This window comes from Panicum hallii, chromosome 3 (genome assembly GCF_002211085.1).
Source record: "Panicum hallii strain FIL2 chromosome 3, PHallii_v3.1, whole genome shotgun sequence".
Lineage (NCBI taxonomy): Eukaryota > Viridiplantae > Streptophyta > Magnoliopsida > Poales > Poaceae > Panicum > Panicum hallii.
In genome coordinates, this window is record NC_038044.1 from 6,697,368 (window position 1) to 6,719,448 (window position 22,081).

The 22,081-nt window shown below is 47.4% G+C and overlaps 4 protein-coding genes across 6 annotated transcripts; 3 read left to right on the forward strand and 1 right to left on the reverse strand.

The window, feature by feature from the left end:
* Positions 1-2,138: 2,138 nt before the first annotated feature.
* LOC112886149 (glutamate--cysteine ligase A, chloroplastic) lies at positions 2,139-7,138 on the forward strand. Of its 3 annotated transcripts, XM_025951948.1 has the most exons (16): positions 2,142-2,467; positions 2,566-2,834; positions 3,247-3,397; positions 3,600-3,707; positions 4,178-4,270; positions 4,627-4,710; positions 4,898-4,966; positions 5,041-5,111; positions 5,193-5,261; positions 5,371-5,464; positions 5,592-5,681; positions 5,766-5,846; positions 6,001-6,093; positions 6,272-6,352; positions 6,458-6,527; positions 6,645-7,138. In XM_025951948.1, the coding sequence occupies exons 2-16, from the start codon at positions 2,587-2,589 to the stop codon at positions 6,731-6,733; spliced, it is 1,491 nt and encodes a 496-aa protein (XP_025807733.1). In that variant the 5' UTR covers positions 2,142-2,467; positions 2,566-2,586; the 3' UTR covers positions 6,734-7,138. The 3 variants fall into 3 exon arrangements, with proteins under 3 accessions (XP_025807732.1, XP_025807731.1, XP_025807733.1); XM_025951947.1 differs by having other exon boundaries at positions 2,139-2,467; positions 2,571-2,834; positions 5,592-5,846; XM_025951946.1 differs by having other exon boundaries at positions 2,140-2,467; positions 5,592-5,846.
* Positions 7,139-7,507: 369 nt separating this feature from the next.
* LOC112886150 (acetylornithine aminotransferase, mitochondrial) lies at positions 7,508-9,650 on the forward strand. Its single transcript, XM_025951950.1, has 3 exons — positions 7,508-8,050; positions 8,187-8,621; positions 8,934-9,650. The coding sequence occupies exons 1-3, from the start codon at positions 7,625-7,627 to the stop codon at positions 9,468-9,470; spliced, it is 1,398 nt and encodes a 465-aa protein (XP_025807735.1). The 5' UTR covers positions 7,508-7,624; the 3' UTR covers positions 9,471-9,650.
* A 1,433-nt stretch (positions 9,651-11,083) lies between these two features.
* On the reverse strand, positions 11,084-12,939 carry LOC112885084 (endoglucanase 14-like). Its single transcript, XM_025950762.1, has 5 exons — positions 12,733-12,939; positions 12,222-12,635; positions 12,029-12,115; positions 11,796-11,948; positions 11,084-11,677 (listed from the first exon to the last, which is right to left on the reverse strand). Exons 1-5 carry the CDS (start codon positions 12,937-12,939, stop codon positions 11,084-11,086), a joined length of 1,455 nt encoding a protein of 484 aa, XP_025806547.1.
* Positions 12,940-19,222: 6,283 nt separating this feature from the next.
* LOC112886151 (bZIP transcription factor 53-like) lies at positions 19,223-20,508 on the forward strand. The gene is made up of 2 exons (XM_025951951.1): positions 19,223-19,269; positions 19,347-20,508. Exon 2 carries the CDS (start codon positions 19,736-19,738, stop codon positions 20,168-20,170), a length of 435 nt encoding a protein of 144 aa, XP_025807736.1. The 5' UTR covers positions 19,223-19,269; positions 19,347-19,735; the 3' UTR covers positions 20,171-20,508.
* Positions 20,509-22,081: the final 1,573 nt, after the last annotated feature.

Consider the following 22,081-nt stretch of genomic DNA (forward strand, 5'->3'; position numbering starts at 1 on the left):
TGTGATCCATTCATCTCAACCAAAAAAATCAAGGGGGGAATGTGGTAATTTTCATCCGGAGAATACTCCGGGAAGAAGCCAGGGAGAATGAGCTGGTTTTCACCTTTCTATATGTCTCAGATGAAGTTTTTACCTAGTGCTTAGTGTGCTTCAGATAGCAGCTGGTCTCAGCTGGAGCTGCCTGTGCTGGTGAATCGGGGTAGGTCCTGACTAAAGATTCATGCGTGCCTCATGCCTTGGTGGAACGCTAAATTATTGCTAAGAAAGTAGTGGTGGGGCTAGTCTGCTGTTTAGTAATGGTCGCTATTTTGCCGAGTAACATAGTTTGATTAAGCCCATGATGTCACTTTAACCTGACAGGAGACGCTTCGAATCAGATTGGTGCTGCTGCTTCTTTTTTTAAGGAAGGGAGAGGTACTTCCCTTTTTTTAAGGGAGAGGTGCTTCTGGCCTTCTGCTTGAGTGTTTTTTTTTTTTATAGAGTGAATCTGTTTGAGCCTCTGAGGTAGTGCTACCCCCATGAACTAGTAAGGGACCATTTGTCGTAGAACGGCCCAATAAGAAGCGGCCCAATACTATCCGTTGTGTGTGATCGACATCAGCCCCCACCCCCACTGGGCCAGGCTATCAGCAGCAGAACCTCTTGTGCTGGGCCAGTCTATATTAGCTTTAGCAGGACTGCTGCTTAGCCCAAACACACAACTAACCACCTGTAGAGGATAGAACCACACTGAACATTGTCAAATGATCAATTCACTTGGTCGAAGCACAAAGCTCATAATTTAAATTTCCTTTTCCATTATAGCTGCAAAAGTGCATGAGATTATGATTGCAAGGGCGAGATGAAAGACAGCCTAGATGGATCGCAATTGATGCGGACAATGATCAGATATATAGATCAAATAGAACGAGAGACGAGGAAGAGGGGGTCAAATTTCCCTCGAGATGGAGATGACGAAATGCAGAGATGATCTCCTGTGTGTGATTCGGAGAGAGCAAGATCGGATGGCACACGAGGGTTGTTCAGCTGTACGCGCCATGCATCGAAGAAGAACACACCTGCAAATAGATTTTGGCAGCCACAATGTCTACCCCATTCCCCATTGTTTATCATTGTTCTGCGGCCATGGTCCTCCGTCTCCCGAATGCATAGAATAACACGGCAGAAAAAGGCAGGTGTCCGAGAGGGATCAAGAAGCACACTGTTGTGAAGCCCACATGCTCCATCTGATATGATGCTCATCATGTGCATGGTACCTGCTGTCCACTACTACTACTCCCGATCATAAAAAAAAGGGAAGTGGTTCGGCACTGGAGGCTGAACCTGGCCATGAAGATGGGCAAGGTTCATTCTCATCATACGGTGCAAGAGCTGAACTGCCCGAAACAATGAAAAGGTTTGCCGGTACCTGCTCATTTTCACAGTATGGCTTGCATTGTAACCCGAATGAGCGCTCGGTACAGTTAGGTGCGTGTAAAACAAATAGGTGTATCCACGCGCGCAACGATTTTCTTCGTGAGATTATACGCGTCGTCTATCCGTGCAGGATTGGAACCTTGGGCTAGCTACGTCGAGCCTAGCTTTAGCTTGCATTGGACCTAACTAGTCGCACTACAAGGACACGGAATCGAAATAGGTAGGAATCGAGGAGGCGCCAACCACGACGGACGGCCGAGATCAGTCGCGGCCGCTGCTGGACCATCGCCGCGGAAGATCCCCGACTCTGGTCCTTGTCGAAGCCCCGCGCCCGCAGTGCCCGCGCAGCTTCAGAAAGAGAAGAGAGAGAGAGAGAGAGTCCCAGTCGTGTCTTGCGTGCCGGCACTTAACAAGTTAGCAGCAGCATTATCAGGAAAGAAAAACAAGTAGCAGCAGCAGGAGATGGATGCGTGTCTGCTGCTATGTATAGTTATCGCGACCGCAGAGGATCTCACCCAGCATCATCTCATCACGGAATTCGTCATCCGTGGTCCAGTGAAGCAGCAAAGCTAGTGGAATCATCGGAGGAGCAGCGGCAGCCTCACTTTCGTCAAATTTAGAATTGGGAAACAGCAGAATCATTGGGCGCCGGTCCCACCACTTTAAGAAAAAAAAATTCCCTTTATTTGGAAGCAATGGCCGCTCCAAATCAGCGGGCTGCCACATGTGACGTCAGACCACACCTCACCGGGGTACCGGCTCACCCCCGCCGCCCCGGCTGCTGCCGCGGCCGCACCTGCGGATGGATGGGGGCCGCGCGCACTTCAACGCGGCGTGCTGACGCGGACTCGGCGTCTCGCTGACGGCCAGGCCCCACCTCACCGCTTTATAAGCAACCCGCATCCCGCAAGCTGTCTTCTATTCCCGTCCCCCGTCTCCCTCCCTCTTCTTACTCGTCGGCTCTCGCAGCGGCAGCGGCAGGCGGCGGCGGCAGCGGACGGCGAAGAACCCTACCCCTAGCCTAGCCTCCCGACCACCCCGCGCGGGCGAGGTGAGTGGATTGGGTTCGATGACTGGCGCCCGCGTATCGGGTTGCGCGCGATTCCCGCTGACCTCCTTTTGTTTTTCCGGGATGGTGAATTTTGGTAGGTTAGTTGGCCGTTGGATTTGATGGCGGTGGCGTCGCGGCTGGCGGTCTCGCGGGTGTCGCCGGATGGCGCGGGCCCCGCGGCTGCGCGGAGGAGGGGGCGCCCGGCGGGGTTCGCGGCGGTCGGGCTCCCGGGGAGGGGGAGGAGGCGCGGCGGGGCCGTGGCGGCGAGCCCCCCGACGGAGGAGGCCGTGCAGATGACGGAGCCCCTTACCAAGGAGGACCTCGTCGCGTACCTCGTCTCCGGGTGCAAGCCAAAGGAGAATTGGAGGTGAGATGCTTCCCTGTGCTCCCTTTTGTTACTTTCCTAGTGATGGGATGTTTCACGTGGAGGTGTGATTCTCGGTTATTTGGTACTAGATGTGATGCATTCTTATGGCCAATAATGCTGTCTACCTCTAAAATTGAGGTTTCATGTGCTTGCGGAGTGGCCAACTTTTATGGTGGACTAGTGCCTTGTAGTGAGTGATAAGTCTGCTGTAGTGTGTACACTGTAGTAGGATGAATTCGTGAGTGTGATTACTTGACCACCATTTTATCTGGTAACTGCGTTCAAATTATTTCAGCATTGGCAATTTATTCTGGTTTTTATAAAAGCTGTCGTTGTATTTGTTCTTTTAAAAAAATATATGTCAGTTGAATATTCAGTTTATCCCCTACGTAAAATGTATGCCTTTTTACAGAATTGGCACGGAGCATGAGAAGTTCGGTTTTGAAGTTGACACATTACGCCCTATAAAGTATGATCAGATTCGTGACATACTGAACGGGCTCGCTGAGAGATTTGATTGGGACAAGATAGTGGAAGAGAACAACGTTATCGGGCTCAAGCAGGTACTGTTGCATTGCTCTTTTCCTTTTTTATGAATGCGCCATTCATTACCATCCACAAACAATTGAGTTTGAATGAAAAAGGACAACGTCCATGCATTTCAATGGGTCACTCTCACTCATACTTTAGATGCCACAGCCAAACAAAACGGCACTGCAGGTTTTATTTGCATCTTTGTAACTCGACTTGTCTATATGGATGTAGGGAAAACAAAGCATCTCACTAGAGCCTGGTGGCCAATTTGAACTTAGTGGTGCTCCTCTTGAAACATTACATCAAACTTGTGCAGAGGTCAATTCACATCTTTATCAGGTAAATTCTCATACCGACATGGCATTCCTTGTGTAACATCTAGTAGAATTTATTATATATTAGCTTGTGTGTGTTTTTACTTGTGAGATTATACCTGCCTGGCTATTCTTTTGCCAGAAGATTATCAAATATTCAAATCCCAAACTCAAATTGCAAACCAAATATTTATTTACATTCCTGCCTGCCTACCATGATAATTCTATCGAGGACTATGCCTTTAACTGGAGCATCTTGTTGGAGTTTGTTTGTTTGTCTTTGCTAGAAAATTGGTACCCAGATGGGCACACTAGTTTCATGTTTCCAACTGACTAGAGTCTTGTTGGAAAATGATCAAAATATTTCGTGCCCTGTTTGCAATTTGCCATCTTAGTCTGATGTATAATGTGATACGATGATGTACTGTTTCTGCAATACATTTATGCATTTCTGTGCAATTAGGATAGGACTTCAAAATTTGCATCTTCTTGTAGGTCAAAGCAGTTGGAGAGGAAATGGGAATAGGATTTCTTGGACTTGGCTTTCAGCCAAAATGGGCACTGAGTGATATACCAATAATGCCGAAGGTAATTCTGTCCTTTAACCTTGTAAAACTTACTTTTTTTGAACTTTGCTTTGTCCTTAGACTGTAATAAACACCTCAACCCGACATACTTGTTCTGAACTTTTTCTCTCTCAAAAATTACTTGTTCTGATTTTCAATTGTAGCATTCTTGACACTGGTATCACTAGAAATGTTGTCTTTTGGTAAATCTCCCATTGCTTGACACAACAATATGAAATTGCTAGTTACCCAGCACATGAGTTGAGAAAAAAAAAAGACTGATAATTCGCATTGTAGCCTTGCTCAAATACTGATATGCAACATAGTTGAACTGTTGCCTTTTCCATAAAATCTGACAAAGACAAGTATCCTATGTAGGGGAGATACGAAATAATGAGGAATTACATGCCTAAAGTTGGTACTCTTGGCCTCGATATGATGTTCCGGACATGTACCGTGCAGGTGAGTATATTTTTTTTTCTATTTATGTATGGAGTGCTATTTTCACAAAGAAAAACATATTATTGCTCTCTGTTTGAGATCATCTCAAAGAGACTTGAAACTGTCTCTGACATAAGTTGTTTCACTAGAGAACTTAACTGATTTGTATTATGATAATCTTGACTGATGTTCACTCTTCTGTATCCAGGTTAATCTTGACTTCAGTTCGGAACAGGATATGATAAGGAAATTTCGCGCTGGCCTTGCATTGCAGCCTGTGGGTATTTTTTATTATCTTCTGTCATCATTTATTTGCAGTTCCCAAATAATCCTGGCTTGTTCGTTTAACAGATTGCAACAGCAATATTTGCCAATTCTCCCTTTAAAGAAGGAAAGCCAAATGGATTTCTCAGCTTAAGGAGGTATTTACTTGATAGTCCTGCACAACATACATGACTTATTTCATTATCTGTAGTTGTTAACACAATTACCGTTATCTGCAGCCATATCTGGACAGATACTGATAACAACCGTGCAGGGATGCTCCCTTTTGTCTTTGATGACTCATTTGGGTTAGTCTCCCCCACCTTGAATGCAAGTGATTTGATTGATAGGCTCATTTCACTCTTAAGATATTTTTCATATGAAATGATCCTAACTATAGTTTTTGTTTGGGAGCAGATTCGAGCAATATGTGGATTATGCATTAGATGTCCCTATGTATTTTGTGTATCGAAATAAGAAGTATATTGACTGCACCGGAATGTCATTTCGGGTCTCTTTCTTTCTCTGATGTCCTTTTACTTCTGTAGTTGTTAAAGTTTTTTTTAAATATTATGTTGGAAGACACAGTATTTGGTTTTCATTAATAAAATCTCATTCGGCATGCATTTATTCTGCAGGATTTTATGCAAGGAAAGCTCCCACAAGCTCCTGGGGAATTGCCTACTCTTAATGATTGGGAGAACCATCTAACAACAATTTTTCCTGAGGTTTACTCTTTTATCCCTTTACACGATTGCATCTGTCATCGTTATTTTATCATGCTTACTGTATCCTTTGTATTCTGCTTGCAGGTTAGGTTAAAGAGATACCTTGAGATGAGAGGTGCTGATGGTGGCCCGTGGAGGAGATTGTGTGCTTTGCCCGCATTTTGGGTTTGTGATATGTTCCCTTTGTCTTTGTTTTATATTTCTGTACACTCTGACAGACAGTAGTTAATACGAGTGTGGGTACTGTACATTATTAGTTTATTTCATTTTTCGGTCAAAGTTTGAGCCAGACTTTCACTTTATGTTTCATTATGTACAGGTTGGGCTGTTATACGATGAGGAATCATTACAAAACATTTTGGACATGACTTTTGATTGGACAAAGGAGGAAAGAGAGATGCTAAGGCGGAAGGTATTGATAGATGATTGTGCCCTCTGTCCTTCCATTTGATAGAAAATGAATTTGTTTTTCCTCACAATTCCAACCGTCCAATAGATTTTATCCACTCTTGTGATCAGAAACTGTGTTGTAGTAGATAAGAATAACCTTTAGCAATTTTTGTTTGTCTTACGTTGTAATATTTGATCAGGTACCGGTGACTGGTTTTAAGACACCATTTCGTGACGGATATGTAAGAGATTTAGCTGAAGAAGTTCTAAAATTGGCCAAAGTTAGTACATTACTTTCCCTTTGCTTCCTTTGAACTTTTTCTTTAAGAAAAGGACAAGGCCATAGAGCTTCTGTTTGTAGTAATGCTTATGTTGTCCTAATGCAGAATGGATTAGAAAGAAGAGGGTACAAGGAGGTTGGTTTCTTGAGAGAGGTTGAGGAAACGGTGGGAACAGGTAATGCACCAACGCTATTCAGCATCTTCAAGTCTTCATTCATTTGGCGGAGACAATAGTATTTGACCATGAGTTTCCTTTGCCACCAACCAGTCGCTAACTTTAAATCGTTTACAGGAGTGACACCTGCCGAGAGGCTTCTGAATCTGTACGAGACCAAGTGGCAACGCAACGTGGACCATGTTTTCGAGCATTTATTGTACTGATGACTCTGGATAGAGCTTGTAGATGTACTCTGAATACACAATCTCGCCTTGATTCATTTCAACGCCTGGAGCTGCAAGCCTGATGCTCAGGCTCAGCTTGGTTGCTCGTTGACGAGGGAAACCGCCACCTGGCCCGGCGCTGCGGCTGCAAATAACTTCGCTCGGACCACTGTGTTTTGACTTCACCCCCGATCTCCAGGGGAGATGGAACAAACCACTACATTTTGTACCGGCCCTTTCGTTCTGAGATTGAATGTCAGCATGAAAAATAACAAGCCCATCCTCTGTACGATGGCAACGGTTTGTTTCTTCCTTCAGATTTTTGTTGGGATGTTTGTGCCGGGGTTCACTACATGCTAAAGCAATCGCATCGACGATAAATAAACCGACGGTTTGATCCGTGAATCTGAGTGCCCTTTTCATCCGCTTTCGATGTCTGATGTCTAATCATCTTATCTCAATTCTCAAAGATCCGTGCGCTTGAAGAGGTTTCCCGTGTCAGCATGCACTACAATTATGCCGGGGCTGCAGTGGTAGTTAGCGAGATTTTTTTGTTTTGCGATGTAGTTTGGCAGTTATGTTAGCGAGAAGGAAACCAGAGTTGGAAACGTGCTTGTCCTCAGACGTCTGACCAGGCCCGGCTGACCCGAGACGGCTGCGCGCACGGCACTCCTACTGCTACCAACCGCGCCACCCAGCGCGCGCACCTACTCCCTCCCCCTCTCCGTCTCACTTCCACGCGGGCCCCACCCACGCGCGATCCGAAGCCATGGCCCCCCTGACCCCGGATATCTTCGTGGAAACCCCCGCGCTCAAACGCAGCCGGCAAGGCAAACCCCGGTAATTATAATCCCCACGCGACGAAGCACTCCCCGTCCAATTCGATCCGCCATGAACTCGCTCCAGTCCTTCCTCGCCGTCGCGCCCGTCGCCGTCTCCGGCGCGGGCTCGGGCTCGGGCGCGCGGCTCGCCCCGTCGTCCCGCCGTGCGCGCGTCTCGGCCTGCCTCGCCACGCCGCCGCCGCCCCCGACCGCCGCGGCCTCGGGGGCGGCGCGGCGGGAGCTGTCAGCGGCGAGCCTGGCGGTTGTCGAGGACGAGGCGCGGTACCTCGTGGGCACCTACAACCGCTCCCGCGTCGTCATCGACGGCGGCCGCGGGTGCAAGCTCTACGACCTCGACGGCCGCGAGTACCTCGACATGGCCGCCGGCATCGCCGTCACCGCGCTCGGACACGCCGACCCCGACGTGACCGCCACCCTCGCGCGCCAGTCCGCCACCCTCATCCATGCCAGCAACGTCCAGTACACCAGGCCGCAGGTGCGTGCCCCTTCCTACTCCTCCTCCGCACACAACGTGTTCGACGCATTGCCCCCGCTGGCCCGCGGCCTCGCTCTCCCCCTCCTCTCGAAGCTCTCTGTCGCTGACCTTGCTCTTCCGCTCTGTGGGGGCGCAGGTGGCTCTCGCCAAGCGGCTTGTGGAGGCGTCCTTCGCGGACCGCGCCTTCTTCGCCAACTCCGGCACCGAGGCCAACGAGGCGGCAATCAAGTTCTCCCGCAAGTTCCAGCGGGTCGCGAACCCCGACACCGACGCGCCGCCCGCCGAGTTCCTGGCCTTCTCCAACTGCTTCCACGGCCGGACCATGGGCTCCGTCGCGCTCACCAGCAAGTCGCAGTACCGGGAGCCCTTCGCGCCAGTCATGCCCGGCGGGACCTTCGTGGAGTACGGCAACTTGCAGGAGGCCAAGAAGGTGATACAGTCCGGCAGGCTAGCCGCTGTGTTCGTGGAGCCCGTGCAGGGTGAGGGTGGCATTCATAGTGCCACCCAGGAGTTCTTGCAGGGGCTGCGGGAGGCATGTGACGAGGCTGGAGCTCTCTTGGTCTTTGATGAGGTATGCTGTGCTCTGCCATTACTACCTTTTGTTCTATTCATCTTTAAAGAAAGAATAGCACGATAGTGCTAAACTGTATTTGATTCAAGAATTCTATATACAATTTGTTGTGAACGATTAAACCTTTGGGTCAAGAACAAAGATTTGAGGGATGCGTTCCACGAGTTAACAGGGACATGAGAGTTTGCATTTCTGTTCTTATCTGAAATTAACACCGTTTCACGATTGCATTCCATGTCTGTCAGGTCGCATCTATCAGTGAAGTGGATAACATTCTAATCTAATGTTGCTTTATGGTTTTGAAAAAAACAGGTGCAGTGTGGTTTGGGGCGCACAGGTTACCTCTGGGCCCATGAGGCGTATGGAGTATCACCGGACATTATGACTTTAGCAAAGCCACTAGCCAATGGTCTCCCCATCGGGGCTGTCTTGGTCAAGGAAAAGGTTGCTGCAGCCATAAGCTACGGCGACCATGGCACTACATTCGGCGGTAACCCTCTTGTCTGCCAGGCTGCGTTAACTGTATTGGACAAAATCCAGAAACCTGGTTTCTTGGCTGAGGTGTCCAAGAAGGGAGAGAACTTCAAGCAGCTTCTCCGCACAAAGCTGAGCGGAAACCCGCATGTAAAGGAGGTCCGTGGCGTTGGCCTCATTGTTGGCATCGAGCTGGATGTACCAGCTGGTCCTCTTGTTGATGCATGCCTTGATGCTGGTGTCATAGTGCTGACAGCTGGGAAAGGCAATGTTGTGAGGCTCGTACCGCCACTCATCATCTCAGAGAAGGAGCTGGAGCAAGCTGCGAATGTTATAAGGGACTGTCTACCGGCGCTTGATGTCGCTACTTCTTAATGTAACCACAGGTCTTTACCAATTGGTGCTAGAGTGATCCTCCCTTTTGGGAGGTTCAGATAATGTATGTTATAGGTCTGGATATGGAAGCTTGTTCCAAATTCTGGAATCGAATAATTTCATGTTGGATCCATTTTTCCAAGAGTGACTTGTTGGATGTCATTGGTGTCATTCTGTCAATTTACAAGATGTTGTTCTTATAGTAAATTTCAACAACAGAGAGTAGTATTCGACATCTTTGTTGTTGAAATTCTCTTAGTGCAACTCCCGAGTACAACAAAAAGTACCAAGTTGGCTTTGCACAATAATTTGGCCTAGCATTTTCTAATCCCATCAGCATCAACATTAAACTTCACGTACAACAGTTTTTGCAAGAACATTGTAATCCTTGGCTTCCTATGCTTGCTGTCCTCACCACTCAGCTCTAATTTCTCTTTAGGCACTAAAGTATGCAATAGATTTTTCAGGCCCCACAACATTTCCAAGACAGCTTCGTCATATCAGCAGGTTATGCTCTGCAAAAGAGACATCAAAATCTGAGTTGATGTATTTCACACAAGCAGAAGAGGGGAAAAGGGAGCTTAAGCTGACCAGTTCTTTTTCAATAATGTATTTATGCTCAGGCTTTCCAACAAGAAGTGTCTCCCCGTACCACCATTTCTTGATCATTCTGGTGAGGCGTCCATCAATACCAGAGCTAAGATTAATGGCATCCGACTTGTTCTCAAACTTCTGGAATTCCAACGGAAAGATTACCTGGCAAAGAAATGCAGAGCTATGAGCATGGTAAAGGGAAAATTTGTCAAAGGCTACTGAGTACTCCCTCCGTCCTATAATATAGGGCATCCTAGCATTTTTATGATAGATTAAGAAGATGAGAAAATTACGCATGCACCCCATTTAATGCCTTATTTGACTATCATTTTGCTAATTTCATGGCAACCTAGAAATAATTAGTTTTCATAACATTCTAGGATGCCTTAGGTATAAATTTTGAACCCTTCGATACCTTATATTTCAGGACGGAGGGAGTAGGTTTCTTCACCAACTATTTTGCACTGCAAAGTTCTATTGAAATAATTTGTGCCATGACAAGTTACTATTTTTTTTCTAGTCCTAATCTTCGGTTTCTTGGCATTGCTTTATGAAGATCATCAGTTCATCACCTTTCCAATAATTATCTAAGCATTCTACTTTTCTTTCAGCTTTTAACTAAGATAATCTTGTAAAGTAGCAGTATTTTGCCTACAATCAAACCATCAAGTGGACAAGAATTATCGTCTTACTGGACGAATGCTGTCAAACATCCATGCTGACTTCTGAATAATTTTGCAATCAATCTGACAGAGAACAACCTCTTGTGAATTGTGAGTTTAATAGATTCCCTACAATCAAACCATCAGGTGGACAAGAATCGAATGGTTACATGTCGGACTATCAAAAGAGAAAATTTCAGTTTTGGAAATAGGTCCATCAAAAGAGAGTGGAGAGAGCAATAAGCAGTGATTTATTGGACGTCATCGTTTTCAATTTACAAGATGTTGTTCTGAGAGTAAATGAATAGTTCTCTCGGCACAACACTCCTGAGAGTCCTGGATAAAACGGAGCATGTCTCAGTTGTGCAAAAGCCTCGCAAGCACTCCGACGATGGGTGCGACGGTGACGGTGGACGGCTCGGTCTGCTGAAAATTCTGCCGGGAATCGTTGTAGTGGTCGTTCCCGTCGGGCCCTCCGACGATGGCGCCGACGAGCACGTTGGGGTTGGGCGTGCTCTTGCTGAAGTAGTCGAACCCGCCCTTGCAGGTGATCTTGCCGGGGCTGGACTTGATGGACGGCACCGACGCGCCGCGGTGGTGCACCTGCGCCGGGAACCTTGGCCCGTACCCGACCATGTAGCTCATCCGCCCGGGGTTGGCGCCGAGGATGTAGTGCGCCTGCGACCGCGCGAACGAGAGGAGCAGCGCCGGCGGCAGCGCCGCGCCGCCGCACCGGAGCGAGGCGCCCGCCAGGTGGTCGGCGTGCGCGGCGGCGACGAACGCCGCCGACGTGACGTACTGCAGGTTGTTCCACGGCTGCATCCAGAGCATGCCGCCGGGGCTGAGCTTGGCGTCGACGCCATGCTGCACCACGTTGCAGAGGAACTGCTCCAGGCTCCTCTTCATCACAGCCGGGTTGCCGGCGTCCGGCAGCTTCCCTTCGAGGATAAGCTGCAAACAAGAACAATTATCATTGCAAATTATTATTTCTATGTTGTAACTTTCGAATTCTACAGGGCAGACAGTTAGTTAATTAAATGAAATCTAGCATGGATAAGTGCTCGCTTGCCTTGGCGACCAGTGCCTGGGCGCCGAGGAACTTCTTGTCCCATGACAGCGTTGACTGCACCTCGCCGCTATTGCCGTCGCCGGCGATGAAGGCCTTGTAGTCTTCACGCCCGGTGGCGACGAAGAGCCAGACTGCAGCCCAGATCAGGTCGTCCTGCCCCATTTGTGATCCCAGCATCAAGAACAACACGTTAATTCCATGGAACTTTGGAGAAGTAAAGTAAATGATAGTACCTCGTCGCCGCTGCTAGGATAGAATTCCCCGGCCCCCGGCACGCTGTTATGGTAGAGGCCACGGCGGTTCTTGGCGAAACGGAACAGCTGCATGCAGACGATCATACGACCATGGAACGTTAGTGTTTGCAACGTGTCGTGGCCTTGTAGGCGTGAATGCATGGGCGCACACGCGCGTGTCGTCGTACTATACCTGCTCCGCGTGCCCGAGGAGCGTCGCGCTGTAGCCGCCGTCGAGCTGCCGGAACGCGACGGCGGCTGCGGCCAGCGCGGCGGCCGTCTCGGCGGCGACGTCGGAGCCCGGGCGGGAGGCGTCGACGCTGTAGGCCGTCCGCGGCGTGTCCATGTCCTCGGGGCGCTGCCAGCAGGAGTGGTCGGAGTCGCCATCGCCGACCTGCACGTACAGGGTCTCCTCGGCCGCGTGTGCCCGGGCCAGGTAGTCCGCGCCCCAGCGCACGGCGGCCAGGGCGTTCCGGAGCTCCCCCGCCGCCGCGAGCGGGCGCGCGTACTCGACGACGCCCCACGCCAGCATCGTGACGGTGAACGCCATCGGGAGGCCGAACTTGACGTTGTCGCCGGAGTCGTAGTACCCGCCGGTGAGGTCCACCTGCATGCACGCGTATACAATGTATGTCAGGGGTAAGTGACGGAATTAATTAATCTCGTGCATGCAAATGTAGTAAGTGTGTGACGGCGGCGCTCACGCCGTGGTCGCGGCCGTCGGCGAGCGCGGAGTCGCCGCGCCACTGGACGCGCTGGCCCGGCGGCAGCTTGCCGGAGCGCTGCCCCTCGAAGTAGAGCAGCGAGTTGGCCAGCGCGGCGCGGTAGTCGGGCTGGCCCTCGCCGGAGGAGATCGCGCAGCCCAAGCACCACAGGGCCGCGAGCCCAGCAGCAAAAGGAAGCCGCACCATTCTGCACAAGCTCTTGCCTGATCGAGCGATTTCTCCAAGCCTTGTAGCAATGTTCAGTGGTGAAATTCACTTGCATCGATCTCTCTTTCTTCTTGCTACGGGTAGTATTTATAGGCAGACGAACGCAGTTGAACCGGCCTAAAAGAAAAATAGGAAACACACGCAGATTTGGATCGAGCGTAGATGTATTTAGTATGGGATGATTTCGTGGCGTCCAAACAGGATGCCTGCGCCGGAAACATACCTGAATTTGCTCGGCGAATCAACGTCGGGGGAAACGACTGAGCGACACGTGCTGCAACACTAGCTACAGTTTCACCATCTGCATGGTCAATCGCCTTGAACACAAGAGGAGAGGCGTGCATGCTGGAGGCAGGGTGATTTGACGTTGATCGGGTGAGCTAGATCAGTAAGGATATCCTTTTAAATTTTGGGATTCAAATTAGAGATGTTCCATACGAGTGAGATGACAAGAAGATATACTAGCAAAGGATGTGAATTGGATCTTGGAGCCAGGAGAGAATGCAATCACCATTGCCTCATGGATATTGTAGTTTATACTGTAGTAGATTTGGATTGATAAAGGATTTGATGCCTTTCACTTCTTTGCACTGCTTCAATAGAACTTTGTGAAAAATTCTATCTTCTGCTACAGTACTACGATTGCAGCGATAGTCCCCGATTCCTTGCAGAATTAGCTGCTTTGTTGTTGCTAGCTGCTGCACAATCCAAACTTGGCAGAGTGGGCTAAATTTTGGGCCGTGATGGGTCACCAGTGACCAAAATTGATTGTTGTGGGCTAGCCCACTCTCTTTTTTATTTTTTATTTCACTTCTCCTCTTTGATGAGGATCCTGTTTTACCGTTTGCCGTCTGGGTAGCCGCCATATCTGAAGTCTTTGTTTTCGGGACAAATTATCTATGAGTATTGAGTAACACGTACTGTAAAACAAATTACAACTTCTGCAGTCCATTGCACATGCTTACACCTAATTGAAAATTTGTCGTAAAAGATACAACTTTGTCTTCCAATCAGAGGATAACGAACGGGTCCAACCTGAAAAAGTTATAGCTGTTCTGTTACATCGTGTCAAAATAGTTATAGGCATCTACAAAGGGTAAAACTTTTAGTTTCCAACACGTGCTAGAATAATTATAGAAATTTTAAAGTAGGTCCATATATCCATATCCATCTATCTACCTATAATAGTTACTGTGAGGAAAGCCATATGTATGAATTTAGCACAAGTTCATTAACATGTAAAGGCCTCCTATAGATTATACTCGATAAATCTTGAAATTCATAAAGTCACTGTATGCGTTTAGCTGTCGACAACCACATCACCTAGATTTTGTAAGACCTAATTTAACAATTCCAAGAAAAAGTAATGTAGTATACAAATTGTTGGAACGGAAAGCTTTCTTCCACACGAGCTTTTTCTTTGTCATGTGATCTCTCCAAAACTCCTAGTCTCCTAGCAATGTGCATTGGTGAAGAACACTTGCATCTCATGTAGTGCTTGCTACGAGTATTTATATATATATGAATGATGAACATGGTTGAACCAGCCTTGAAGGGTAGAAAAAGAACAGATTTGAATCCAGCGTAAAGGTATTTTGTATTGGATGATTTCGAGGCATTGAAATATAATGTCTGAATATATACCTGAATTTTCCCAGAAAACCAATGAGAAAAAAATTGAACTTATTACATTACATGTGGGCCATCTGTATGGTCATTGAAACTCACTGAAAAGGATGTGAAGCTTGTGATTCACGCGGACAAATCTTGCATTGCAGAATCTAAAACCCCCAGGCCCCAGTCGCCTTCTCATGAACCTACTAGAAAAGAATAAGCTACAGAGCCACACAAAAAAAGGCCACCAGTCGATTTTCCGTGAATTGAAGACAAAAGCAGAGTGCCCTCCCATGCTCGCCAAGCATTATTGCCCAAAATTTATTCCGCACGGTTTGGCCATGGCTTTCATCAGCAATGATGTAAGGCTCACCCTAGCAATTATCGTACATATAAAATAGAGTTGTTTTCTGAAGAAAAAACTGTTGCTATTTGTGCCCTTCTTTGTCTTGGAAGGATTCCGTTGGCATTGATAGGCGAGCTGTTTTCTAGTTTAAGTAGTTGAAGCCTGACACCGCAACCGGTAGTATGTTGTTGTGGCCTTTGCATTTGCCGGGTCAGGTTATGCTTAAGTTAGGTTAGTGGGATTACATTAGGAAAATGAAAAGGTAACTGTCAGCTGTGACTTGTGAGCTGCGCACTTCCATAAACTATCACCTACCCAAAAAATTCGCTATATGCGCACTCCCATGATCTCGAATTCTCAATATAAATTATATACAAAATTATGATTCTTTTTTTTTCAGAAAAGAGAGAGTTTCCGATCTCTGCAACCTCATGCAGCTAATTTTTACAGCAATCTCAGCTCCAAAGCTGATCATAAATAAAAATAAAAGTGTACACCAACTAAAGTAAGTAATTAAAAGCAAATTCTCTTATTGCTTCTCCATCCATTGTTGGCGAAGATATCCAAAGAGATGACCTCTAGCGCTTTGCTTGCCAGGACAGTCTCCCTTGATTCCTCAGTATCCAGTAGGGACCAAAATCGTAGCGAATATGCTCCTCTAAAAATAACCTGCATAAAAGGGGTAAACTGTTTTTTCTCAAAAATCAAATCATTACGTGTACACCAAATCGCCCATAATCAATAATCTATCTTTCTGGTTTATGCCAGTTAACTAGTGTCCAAGTATAGAAGATATTGACTTAGGTGGGGTTAACCCAGTAGCTATATGAACAATATGCCAAATAATTTTAGCATGTTGACAATAAGAAAAGAGGTTCTTAATTATTTCATTGCAATCGTAGAAGCAACATTTTTACTTCCAGTCTAATTTTTTTTGCTAAATTATCCTTGGTTAAAATAACATCTCGCTGGAGGTACCAATGAAAATCTTTATTTTTAGTGGAATCTTGACGTTTCAAATAAATTTATTTCTAAAGGACGTATTCTGGTTTATTAAAAAATGATACATAGACCGAACTGTGAAATGATCATGTTTATGTAAGTCCTAGTGTAAAAATACCCCTTCTATTTGAAAGCTGTTGGCCGGAAATTTTAGCTACTAGATTGTGCCAAGCTATCAATTTATCCCCAACTAGAGCTCTTCGAAAAGAGATATTCAATGGCATTTGATGAATCACATTCGCCACTGTAACGTGTGGATAATGGACGATATTATATTGTACAAAATCATGAGTCTGGTAGAGCCAAAGGCCACAAGCTCACAACCGTCCATTGAAGAAATCGAGTGGCTGAAATATAAAGTTGTTTCTCATGATAATATTAAAACATCTTTATATAAGCTCCTTCCATGCGACCAAATGATTCTTCCCAATGATTCTCTATAATAATTTGTAAAACCAAAGTTGCTAATGTTCTCTAGCACACTAATTATTTCGTATGTATTATATGCTGGTTTTACAAATATAATCCCCCTAAATTGACCTAAATTATGGCATCTTAAATCTAAGAAGAGAGTTTATCGATTCGGATTCTGGTCGCGTACATGCTATCTAGCTTCCGGAAAGTATCAAAGCTAGAAACAAAGCGTTAACATGTTTCAGTAGCAGGAAAGCTAGTAGACCAAGTTTAGGTTATGTTCTAGTCAACAAGCACATGCAATTCATGTCGCTAACAAAGTGATTTTTTAAAGACAATAATATATAGATTTTTTCCTATCACGAATGTATTATTTCGAAACTTCAAAAATGCAGTTATCATCTTTTTACCAGATGACGGATTATTCGTTGGCTATTAACTACATTTTTTTTATCGGCTATACAATACAATTGACTAGAGGTTTCGGAGGACACAAGTTTGTGAAAAGAAGAGCATGCTGTAGGCGCTCAAATGATTATTACTGCGCATACCAAAGATAAAAAAAAAGGGGGTCAAGGACTACAAAAAGAGACAACTTGAGGGCCTTGGATGATGGTGCCTTAATGCCGAAGCTTGTGCTCTCCCACTTGTTCCTTTAAAACATAGTTGAATCCGGAATTCTAAAGCTATCTGAACAAAAATGTTTGAATGCAATTCTGAGAAATGAAACAGAAAGGTGCAGCTGATAGCTCAGCCTTTTTCTCCTAGGAAAAAAAAACCTAGACTAGAAAAAGAAAACATAAAAGTTAAAACACAGCCTAGAAAGTAGTATTCTGGAAAAGAGAAAAGAAAATAGTAGAAAAGTGGGGTGGATAGGATACTACCAAGACGGTGCAGGGATGGCATGTGCTTTTAGTGTGGTCCGCTAGCTGTTTCGGTCGCGGCGGTGGGGGCCCATCCGCCGTGTCGTCCAATGCCTGCGCCCCGGGCCGCGTCACCCGTCGGTGGACGCCGTACCAGCTTGCACAATCAGCAGGCTGTTATGCCGCTGCAGCGGCTGATACGGTAGATCCGTGACCCTGACCAGAAGCAGACCATCCATCGGCACAAAACCACGGCTCCAGCTAATCACAATCTGTGGGATTCCATATCCTTGCGGTCAGGCTGGCATACTGTGTGAGACATGGTAAGTGGTGACACAGCCATAACAGGGCCGTTTAGCGAGGACTACCATGCATCATGCATGAAGGAGACTCGCCCCATTTTTCAGAAGCATGAGGTTGTGCACAAGTTTATTACGCAGCAGGAAAGAGATTAACATCAGTTTTAAGAAGCTTGGAGTTGTAACATCCGTTTGAAGAAGCCTGAGGTTGTGGACATGTTTATTATGCAGGAAAAATTAACTCCAGTCTAGTTATACGAAGTCGTGCACATGTTTGTTGAGGTGTTTTTCTTTTGTTTTCAAGGTCTTCAAAGTTCAAATCGTAGAGTACAACTCCACAAGGAAAGGAAGGCATTTCACCCTACTAAATAGCATGTGATACGAAAAATAGTGTACCTGGTCAAACTTTAAACTATCGAGCACACGCCTCACCTAAATATTTAGGAAGTACTAATATAAATCTGCAAAATTTCTAAGTGCTACTACAAGTTCAAGCGGGACGCAATCCAAGAGAAAGGTTAGAAGGTCCTTGTCTACTAATCCAACGACCATGTGACTATTAAAAGCATCCTTCACCTTGAAATGACAGCAAATTAAAATCCTAAATTTATCCGTAGAGTAGTTTACAAGGAAGATTCTATTTATAACCTCGCAGCAAGGGCAGCGAACTGGTGTTATGGTAACAAGAACAACTCAGCAGCGTGGTTGAACATGGTTTAAGGATGGATCCAAAGATAGCAAGTCTAGAAGAAGAATATCCTCGAAAGATCAAGAAGATGTCACTATCCAAGCAGTAAGAATAACATTATCTCACCAACTCTATCATCATATTTCTCCCCAAAATTCCACCAACCAGCTTGCTGGGTTTGTTTTTCTTTTCCCTCTCTCGGAGCTGGTAGGAGGCGAGGCTAGTTTGGTCAAATGACTCTTCACCTCCTTCCACAACACGAAGAGCCCTTTGCTTGTGCCGTATTAGCGGGCAAAGCAAACAAATTTATTAATCAGTGGATGGCAGGTGCGACACGGCTTCTTGATTTGTTTTCTAGGGAGGGCGTCTTCCTACCGGCTTCTTCTGGTGCGGTAGTGTGGATAGACATGGCTTGCATTTCAAACATGTAAAATGGTGGGCAAACTCGGTATAAAAAAGGGCACTTTTGGGAGAAATTTAATGACCTGGACCAGCTGGGGGCTTGGGTGTGCGTTTGGAGGGGGTGGCCACCGTCGGGTCGTTGGTCAGCCGGCCGCCTCATCCGCCTTTTCTCGTTTCACCCTCCAGCAATGTGTAATTTCTATTTAGGTCTACCATTATAACTTTGGAAATATTGTCTTTGATGAAGTTGTTTCCTTGGCAACCTAAGTGAACATAAAAGCCAAGAACACTATTCAGGAAATTTAAGAATCCTATTTTCTAAATAACGCTTTATTCTAAAGAATCTTCACGCAGAGTTTATGTTGCCCACAACTATCATAACTTCACGGATTGGCAAGGAAACTAAGCTCAAGCTGCTCAAATGTTGTTCATAACCAGTGCCGCAAATTCCAACATCGTCAGGTACCGAGCTGCAAAAGTGCTAGATAAACTTGACGGTAGGGTAGGTTTAACGCCCGCGACAGGCTGGCACCCGGAATATGCCGTCCACCATCCCCTTCCTCGAATCCCCAAAATACCCTTCTCTTCAGCTATAAGTAGACCCTCCGGGAGCCATTGTAAACCTTCCCCATTTCCACAAGCTTCCTGGTGCTATATGCAATAGAGCCCCTGGTCGCCCAGGTCTTCTTCCCTTTCAGCTAAGTTCCTTGCTCCCTTTCTTTTGTTTCATTAAGGTCCTCATAGTTTCTTTTCTTCAGAGTCGCCTCCTCCTTCCTGGAGAAACTCTCGCAGACAGCCCCCTTAGGTTTTTCGAATTCTAGTTGGCCGGTCCCTCCTGTGTAGATCCGGGGAACCTTGCCGCCGCCCCCATGTTTACCTACCAGTTTCTCTAACGTCAGCCGTCCCCCGATGAAGCTGAGCGTGCTCCGTATCCGCCGTTCCCACTCCTTCTCCGTCGCCTTCCTGTACTGGTTCTACGTCTTCTCATGAACGCATCACCCTCTCTCAAGAACGCCAGCATCTCTTCCGGTCTCTAGGTTGTTTGATTTCTTTTAGTTTCTTGAATCTTTGGTTCCCCCCCCTTTCTTCCAAAAAAAGTTCCTTTTTTAAGCTGAATCTGTCCAAGAAGAGGAACAATCATCCGACAATGTCGTCGCGCCGGAGCTCGAGCCCTGAGAGCAACACCGACAGCGGCAGCGGCGGCGGATTCGCCGCCGACGAGCGCAAGCGCAAGCGGATGCTGTCCAACAGGGAGTCCGCGCGCCGCTCCCGCGCGCGGAAGCAGCAGCGGCTGGAGGAGCTGGTCGCCGAGGTTGCCCGCCTCCAGGCCGAGAACGCGCAGGTGCAGTCTCGCATCGCGACGTTCGACCGCGAGTTCAGCAAGGTGGATGGCGAGAACGCCGTGCTGCGCGCCCGCCACGGCGAGCTGGCCGGGCGGCTGGAGTCGCTGGGCAGCGTCCTGGAGGTGCTCCAGATGGCCGGCGCCCCCGTGGACATCCCGGAGATCCCCGACCCACTGCTCCGCCCATGGCAGCCACCGTTCCCGATGCAGCCCATCGCTGCCGACGCCTTCCAGTTCTGAGCCGGCGGCTTCAATGGCCGCCTCAACTACCAAGACATGGCCGTGGCGTTGCCATGGTTACCTACTACTATTATTACTACTGCAATACTCATGTACTAGGTCTGTGGTTGTGATGTCCTTAATCATGGTTTGCTTTGTGTTACTATTAATCTAGACCATTAGTAATAATCAGTTTGTGATTCTGAACTTGTGAGTGCATTATGTAGCAATGTGCTCCTACTGTGTGATGTTGAGGATCAATGGATGTGTGGGAGCACATGGTTTGTGATTGTAATATCTTGACATGGAACATATATTATGAATGGTTTCATTTCAAATGAATTTCTATGTGATTGTAATATCTTTATGCTGATTTTTGTCTGTGATTGAATGGTATGATGGTGTATCCTATCTGTGAGCTGCTTGTGTGTTTGTGCAAAACTGCAAATGAATTTCAGGCGAGGCTAAGCATTGTTCTCTGATTGAATGGTATGATGATGTATCCATTCTGTGAGCTGCTTGTGTGCGCGCAAAACTGCAAATGAATTTTTCAGGCGAGGCTAAGCATTACTCGGTGACCTGGTAAGATGGAGAGATGCAAATGGTTGTACCTTGCTGTTAGAGGGTTTGGGGAAGATGATTGGAAGAACAAAGGCTCTTACAGGGTCTCTGCAACCAGAATACTCTGTTATGAACCTTTCTGCTTGCTCGTTGCTTCCTTAATCTATTCTTAGCTCGTCCTGACCAAAAGTTCTGTCTGAACAGGTACTCCGTTCTAGAATACCACGGTAAGTCTGGTGTTAGATGTTCATTTGCATTTGAACTTCGGATCGGAAACATGAGGTTGGGGATCATGCTACGATTCCTCCAAACCATGTAGAAAGTCTCCCCATCCTATGAAATTCATTCGCAACCTACCAGCAATGTTCCGTTTTACCTCTACAACTCCTTTGGTTCCAATGAGCCGTGCTTACTCTGAATTCTGTTTTGAAGTTGAGCTCGTTATTTTTGTTTAGTTCTTAGCTCCTTCTGACAAATAATTCTGCCTGAACAGCAAGAAATTCCAATGAGCCGTGCTCGTTAATCCTTGCACAGTTCCATGGATCATGGATGGATATGGATCAAGAAATTTCTGGCTCATGGGCTCAAATTAGAACACTAGTACTGTCCTTTTAGGCCAGTTTAGTAGGCCTTAGTTCTAACCGGGCTTATCATTCATTTCGTTGAACCATTCTAACAAGCAAACGGCTGTCTCCACCGGCCGCCTGTAAAACGTCCCGTTCTCCAATATGGAGGTTACTGTTCCGCCTGTACCACTCCAGCGGCATCCTCCATCGCGTCTGGTAAAATGGGGGATGAGGTCTGCGTCCCGCACAGAGGAGGCCACGAGCGGCGTCCTCCATCCCGGTCGCGGTCTAGCGGATCTCCACCAGCCGCTTCCGCGCGGGCGCGGGAGGAAACAGCCGGGGAGGGGCGGCGCGCTGCGGGCCGGGGGGGCGCGGGAGGGGCGGCGGGCGCGGGCGGAGGGGCAGAGGGCCGGCGGGCAGACGGGCGGCGGGCGGAGGGGCGCGGGCGGAGGGGCGGAGGCGCAGGAGGAGGCGCGGCGGGCGGACGGGCGGAGGGGCGCGGAGGCGGCAGAGGGGCGGCGGGCGGATGGGCGGCGGGCGGGAGGAGGCGCGGCGGCGGGCAGAGGGGCGGCGGGCGGAGGCGGCAGAGGCGCGCGGGCGGAGGGGCGCGGCCGGAGGGGCGGCTGGGGAAAGGGCAGTTGGAAGAAATATAGAAAATTGAGATTATAGGGTATAGAAGATGGAAATAGAGCATGTTGTTGGAGTTAAATTTGGTATAGAGTATGAAGTTGATATGGAGGATGATATAGGGGATAGGATTTGGAGAATATCGCTCGGGACAGAAGCTCGATCCGTTTCCAGTGCT

What these genes read in the sequence shown, in the direction of transcription:
- LOC112886149 (XM_025951947.1), top strand. Translation starts at nt 2,587, where the DNA reads ATGGCGGTGGCGTCGCGGCTGGCGGTCTCGCGGGTGTCGCCGGATGGC. An exon ending in TCAATTCACATCTTTATCAG is followed by an intron (nt 3,708 to 4,177) that starts GTAAATTCTCAT and finishes ATCTTCTTGTAG; the next exon opens with GTCAAAGCAGTTGGAGAGGA. An exon ending in TGAGGAAACGGTGGGAACAG is followed by an intron (nt 6,528 to 6,644) that starts GTAATGCACCAA and finishes AATCGTTTACAG; the next exon opens with GAGTGACACCTGCCGAGAGG.
- LOC112886150 (XM_025951950.1), top strand. Translation starts at nt 7,625, where the DNA reads ATGAACTCGCTCCAGTCCTTCCTCGCCGTCGCGCCCGTCGCCGTCTCC. An exon ending in TCCAGTACACCAGGCCGCAG is followed by an intron (nt 8,051 to 8,186) that starts GTGCGTGCCCCT and finishes GTGGGGGCGCAG; the next exon opens with GTGGCTCTCGCCAAGCGGCT. An exon ending in CTCTCTTGGTCTTTGATGAG is followed by an intron (nt 8,622 to 8,933) that starts GTATGCTGTGCT and finishes TGAAAAAAACAG; the next exon opens with GTGCAGTGTGGTTTGGGGCG.
- LOC112885084 (XM_025950762.1), bottom strand. Translation starts at nt 12,939, where the DNA reads ATGGTGCGGCTTCCTTTTGCTGCTGGGCTCGCGGCCCTGTGGTGCTTG. An exon ending in TCCTCGGGCACGCGGAGCAG is followed by an intron (nt 12,116 to 12,221) that starts GTATAGTACGAC and finishes GTCTGCATGCAG; the next exon opens with CTGTTCCGTTTCGCCAAGAA. An exon ending in ATCCTAGCAGCGGCGACGAG is followed by an intron (nt 11,949 to 12,028) that starts GTACTATCATTT and finishes CAAATGGGGCAG; the next exon opens with GACGACCTGATCTGGGCTGC.
- LOC112886151 (XM_025951951.1), top strand. Translation starts at nt 19,736, where the DNA reads ATGTCGTCGCGCCGGAGCTCGAGCCCTGAGAGCAACACCGACAGCGGC.